The sequence below is a fragment of the Monopterus albus genome, unplaced genomic scaffold, assembly GCF_001952655.1.
Source record: "Monopterus albus unplaced genomic scaffold, M_albus_1.0 scaffold38.1, whole genome shotgun sequence".
Taxonomy (NCBI): domain Eukaryota; kingdom Metazoa; phylum Chordata; class Actinopteri; order Synbranchiformes; family Synbranchidae; genus Monopterus; species Monopterus albus.
The window spans coordinates 2,962,519-2,968,561 of record NW_018127918.1 but is presented as its reverse complement, the minus strand read 5'-3'; the positions used below and the strand labels follow the sequence as shown (position 1 = coordinate 2,968,561).

The following is a 6,043-nucleotide window of genomic DNA, read 5'->3' as shown; positions in this document are numbered from 1 at the left end:
TCCGCATCCGTCCAGCTTTCTCCAGCTGACTCCTTGATTCCCTCGAAGATCAGGTTTTTTCGCTTGGACTGTACTTCCAAATGCTCCATTTTATCCATTATGGCTATTAGACTCTCACAAGTTTTGTAGACATCATCCCTTGTTTCCTTGGTTTGTATTTTCTGTTCACCCATGGCTGCTTTAATCACATCCACATCTCGCTGGGTAAACTGCAAACTCGTTTTTATCTCCTGTATTTCTCTGGTCATGTCGTCGAGTCTCTTGTTATTTGTCTCCATAAGTAGTTGCACAAAACCTTTGAAGTTGTCTTGTTGTTGGCTCAACAGTGCGGTGTACATCTGCTTCTGCTGACTCAACATCTCTGTTACTTGCGCCGCTGAAATATAATCCTCTTCTGCTTCAACATCCTCATTCGCATCTGATTTATTAGCTCTTTTCCCTCTTGGAGCCATTTTAATAGTTGTAGAATTTGTTCAAAGACTTGAAAATGTAGAAGATGTGAAAAAATCGTAGAACAGACAAGAGGAGCAGTAAAGACGTCTGCTCTCGCTTGCAACCCGGAAATGTATTAATCTAATGTAATTCTCAGCAAGAAAGCAAATATTTTTATTTCCACAAAATGTTAAACTATTCCTTTAATTCCCATGTTCCAAACAAGTATTAAAATCCTTATAATAATTACAGTTTGTCTAACTTTATAGTTAAAGATTCAAATGCATAAGATGAGACGTGCTACCTATAAGCAACTCTCCTTGGGTAAAGGTTACTTGAACCTTGTATGTTCTCCTGCAGCTGACTCTGTCAACATAAAGATTCTGAATGCTGGAGCATGGTCGAGGAGCAGCGAGAAAGTGTTCGTCTCTCTTCCTACAGAGCTGGAGGATTTGATACCCGAGGTAGAAGATTTTTATAAGAAGAACCACAGTGGCAGGAAGCTTCACTGGCATCACCTCATGTCCAATGGCATTGTGAGTACAACAGACATGTACATTAAAACACACACCTACTGTACACACTAATATTTTTTGTTGTAGATTTTTATTTGTTATGTTAACTTATGTAAACGGCTTGTCTACCTGGTCTAATATGGCAACACAGCCATGCAGATACATGTATTCACTGGGACAGTTGAACAAGTCTTTATTACATGTAACCTGCAGTCCTGTTTTAGGTCCTTGTCTTGGCTTGCTGTACATACTATATGTTCATGAGCAGCTTATTTGTGTCCCCATGCTGTTGTACATTTTATTGTGGGAAAATGCCATGATTCAATTTGTGGCAAAATCAAAGAACAAAGTAAAAGTGATTGTTGACATCTTTCCTCTACTTGTTCCCAAACAGCCTACTGACAAAGTTAGCAACTAGCTGATAAACATAGTGGAGCATTTAGCAGCTAGAGACCAAAACAGATCTAACATTCATCAGGTGGCCAGAAAACAATATTGTTGCTCTTTAACCAGTGGATGGGTAAAGTTACTGGCTGGTAAGAAGTTGGTCAGAGGGTGACTGTTAATTTTGTTTTCAGCTTGTGGCCAAAAAAAGTCTAAAAATGCAGCTTTAAAGAACACTATTAAGAATGATGTTTCTAAACACTAAGATGCAAATAAATTGGTCTTACTCCTTTATGTAAAAGCTGAACATTATTTCATCATTACTATTGCAAGCAGACAGTTTTGATAGATGCCCCATATTTGTTTTAACTTTTTCATATTTTCTGATCAGATTATTTGAAGCTAGACTACTTAATTTAGTCCTAATCATTTTTGGTCTCTCTCTGAAAGAACCTGGGAACGAGACTAATTATTATGTCCTACATTTCTCCAGATAACCTTTAAAAATGAGGTTGGCCAGTATGACTTGGAGGTGACCACCTTTCAGATGGCTGTGCTGTTTGCCTGGAACCAGAGGCCCAGGGAGAGGATCAGCTTTGAAAACCTCAAACTAGCCACTGAGCTGCCAGACGCAGAGCTGCGGCGCACTCTATGGGTAAAGAAAGATGCTGGGAGGGTAGATAAAGAAATATGTCTGTCAGAAGTAATTACCAAGTTCACATGTCTGAACCACAGATTTTGTTCTCTGAAATTCTGTTTGTGTTAAGTTCCACAGTTGAGGTTGTTTGTTCATCTGGTTCTTCTACCTTTCTTCTGAATTATCATGCTATTCTCTGTCCTAATAGTCTCTGGTAGCATTTCCCAAACTCAAGCGGCAGGTGTTGTTGTATGACCCAGTTGTGTCTTCACCAAAAGACTTTGCAGAAGGAACACTCTTCTACGTCAACCAGGAGTTTTCTCTAATGTAAGGAACATCACACTGAAGTTATAAAGAGTATTTGAGTGCACTGCAAACTTGATGTCCTTATTGAAGCAGCTGCCCTGTCATATTTTCGGTTCAGAACCCCTTTTAGCAAATTTGAGAAATGCAAGCGGTGATTTGCAACGTGATTGGGCTCATTACGGCTGTGTGATACCTTTGAGCTGTTTGTATGTTGCCAACCCATGTCACATGGCTTTGTTGTTTATTAAGTTTGTGTCTAGTAGAAATGCACATATCATAAGAGGCGTCAAAACAAAGCATGATTTTTAGCTGTTATTTGATGTTTTTTTAATATGCTTGTTAAACAGCACCTATTCTCTTAGGTACACTTGTATACAGTATTTCAAGGTACTTGGCAGCTGATTCTGCCAATATCACATATATTCTAAATACAGAAGAAGCACTTTCTAAGTCATATTTCCTGAACCTTTTAATTTGACATTGGGTGTTGCTGTTTGCTTTTATTTAACTTTGCAGCAAAAACTCAAAGGTTCAGAAAAGAGGAAAGGTTAACCTGATTGGTCGCCTGCAGCTCACCACGGAGCGGATGAGAGAGGAGGAGAACGAGGGTATTGTTCAGCTCAGGATACTAAGAACACAGGTACGGCGATGAGCTTGCAGCATGTAGGTGAATATGTTGCTGGTCTCGCTTCTGTTACTGTACATAACACCACCTACTGTGGATAAATGTTATCTTCCATTTTCCATGGATGTCTGTGATTTTGTATGTATAAACTCACAGGCTACATCTGTCTTATATTGCACTTTCTAATCCTTTTTTTTTTCTTTTGTTTATACCTTTCTTCATGTTTCCCATGTCCAGGAGGCCATAATCCAGATCATGAAGATGAGGAAGCGCATCAACAATGCCCAGCTGCAGACAGAGCTGGTAGAGATCCTAAAGAACATGTTTTTACCACAAAAGAAGATGATCAAGGAGCAGATCGAGTGGCTGATAGATCACAAGTACATAAAGCGGGATGAGACTGATATAAACACATTCATCTACATGGCATAGCACAGCAGAACACATGGATGACTTCTGTTGACTTCATTGGTTTCAGTGGATCAGGCCTGATGGACACTAGAGTACTTCCAGGCTCCCCATCCTCTATTTAACAAAGAAAATCCAAACTTGTGCAGGGAGGCATGAATTCAAGACTGAGACCTATTTATAAAAGTGAAGCTTCCTGCCTTAAACTTGTACAAAAAAACAACAACAAAGAAAGCAAAAGATGCAGTTGGAGTCTGCACCAAGTGGTCATAACAGTTTTTAGTTGGAGGGAGTTTTATTTGCTGTCCAGATGAGACTTGTAATTGTTAATGGTCCATTTTTTTATGCCATGGTATGTCCTCTGGGCAGCTACCACAACACTCCAGCTCAGTGCTTGTGCAAGTCTAAAGGCATCCTGACAGGGAAAGCTGAGGAACTCTGGACCTCTGAATGTCTGTAGTCCAGTTTTAAACATCAATCCCAGATCACCTGAACCTTGAACAAAGGGTGGCCCTCTTCACTCGAAGACGAAGCTGCTTTAACCTTGATAGCCGGTGATCGTGTCATTACTGTCTGCAGTCACCGTTAAAGTGACATTCCAGTGTATAAAAAAACCAGACAAGCACTTCACAGTTTGCAGGGCTGAACCAGACAGCAAAGTAAGAGCAAGCAAAGCCTTTGTCCCTGGGTACAAAAGAGAATGTGCTATAATTCAGAGTCCAGTTCTCTGTACCAAATGCCTCGAAGGACACAGGTGGTGTTGGAGTTAAAACAGGGGCCCAGCTCATATTGTTGGAATCCCTCTTTTCTGCAGGAAGCCTGGAAGAAGAGGCTGAGGTCAGTATTACATATGGTAAACACTACAATTCACAGCTATAGGAGAGTGTACCATGAGATGTGAATAACGAAATGAATAAATAAACAGCACCTTATTATAAAATGGCACACGGTCTTGTCATTCATCCCAGCTCAGATTAAAAATTACCAATCTGTATTGGTCTGCAAATATAGTTTGAACTGTAAGGAACTGTTTTAAAATTTTAACTTCAGTGTTTTGGGAAATTTATTTATTCACTTTTTTACTTAGAGTTACAGTAGATGAGAAGATTGATGCTGTTCTTTTATCTGTACAGTAATAGACCTTTTTCACAGAAGACATTTTGTCATAGTAGGACAAGCACAGGTGTAATTGATAACACGATGGCTGCATTCCACAGTGACAATTCATAATATCTGCTGTGAAAAAGGTCTGTTATGAAGCTACAGTCAGTCACTAGTTGACGCAGCTTAGACTGGAAGTGGGGGGATGGCTAGCCTGAATATGGAAAAATTATATTAAATCCCCAACAATTTGAAAAAACAAAGAACATTAAACTCATCTTGATATAATAAAATATATAACTACAGCTTTTATAGAATGTTTAATAATAGTTTAGTGTATTTTTAGTCATTAGAATCTACACAAATGTATGGCAATCTATCCAGTAGATGCTGAAATATTTTACTAGGTTAGTAACAACATTGCCCCACTAGTGCCACTAGATAAAGTCAGGGATCGCCGTTGTTGCTGACATATGTCAATCTGGACCAATACGGTTGACTGACCACCATTGTTTGACCCATGAAGCTTTCAAGGAGTCTTGCTTCTTGGAAAATAAATATTAGTTCATTCACCTTTGGGTGAACCATCTCTCCCTTCATGGAGGGAAGGCCGCTAATCAAACTGTGGTGGATGACCAGTAGATGGTGCCAGAGCAATGCTGCATCTACAAAGTATTGTACTGTGGAGCAAGTTTGTCATAAAGCATTACTTTTGCATAAATGTCCAACTATAACTGATTTTGCTATCTCCCAAGCTGACTGTCTCATTGTTTTAAGGCCCATTTAAGCTACTTTATCTTAGTTATGGTCACTGGTGATGTAAGTTTGCACATAAAAGAAAGTTGCCTTGGATGTTTTCGACTGCTAGTGTATGTTTGAGATTGATTCTTCCCAATTGATTTGACTAAGTGAAACTACAAGAAAAGGGTCAGCGCTGAGGTTATTAAAAAAACCATGACTGTATTGGCCTGCAATAACAACCCATTTAGTATTGTCCACCTTTAGTATGATGAATTGATTGCAGTTTGATTGATTGCATTTGTATTATAGTTCAATATTGTATTGATTGTTAATGGGAAGCACTTAGCCTGAAACAATTCAAATGCCAGATGTGGTTTGGATCCCACATACAGAATGGATACATTATCATACAGTACTGTAGAAACGTTTTAAGCGCTTTGAGTGGTTAGATCCGTATCCATCATGCAATACCATCAGCGAGGCATTCATTCTGCCGCAGAAAAAATATCCAAAACATACAGCCAGAGTCATAATTGTTATCAGAGATGGGAGAGAGGAGTCCTGAAGCAGATGGTCTGCCCCCACAGAGTCCAGATATGAACATCATAGAGTCAGACTGGGATTACCTCAATAGACAGAAGATACATCCTACATCCACAGAGGAACCATAGGTTCTCCAAGATGCATGAAACAAACCTACCTGCCAAGTAACTTAGAAAACTGTGTGCAAAGGTATTGAAGAGAATTGGTGCAAAAGTTAAAGTTAAAGGATGGTCACACCAAATATTTAAATGATTAGATTTTTTTAACCCTATAAAACAGACCATTTGTATCATACAGTATTTGATATGTGAGGTTTCTAAGCAAAATAATATAATAATATAAATAAATATA

General features: G+C 39.0%; 2 protein-coding genes across 6 annotated transcripts in view; one reads left to right on the top strand and one right to left on the bottom strand.

The window, feature by feature from the left end:
• Positions 1-4,247, top strand: part of LOC109959334 (cullin-5) — an 18,299-nt gene extending 14,052 nt beyond the window's left edge. For all 5 annotated transcript variants that reach the window (XM_020598589.1, XM_020598588.1, XM_020598590.1 and 2 more), the window contains 5 exons: positions 793-968; positions 1,825-1,986; positions 2,177-2,295; positions 2,791-2,914; positions 3,137-4,247. In XM_020598589.1, coding sequence (XP_020454245.1) covers positions 793-968; positions 1,825-1,986; positions 2,177-2,295; positions 2,791-2,914; positions 3,137-3,331 — 776 coding nt within the window. In that variant the 3' untranslated portion in view covers positions 3,332-4,247. The remainder of the gene's footprint in view (positions 1-792; positions 969-1,824; positions 1,987-2,176; positions 2,296-2,790; positions 2,915-3,136) is intronic.
• LOC109959351 (N-acetyltransferase 9-like) overlaps positions 1-6,043 on the bottom strand; it is a 561,041-nt gene that overhangs the window by 189,704 nt on the left and 365,294 nt on the right. The window lies entirely within an intron of this gene.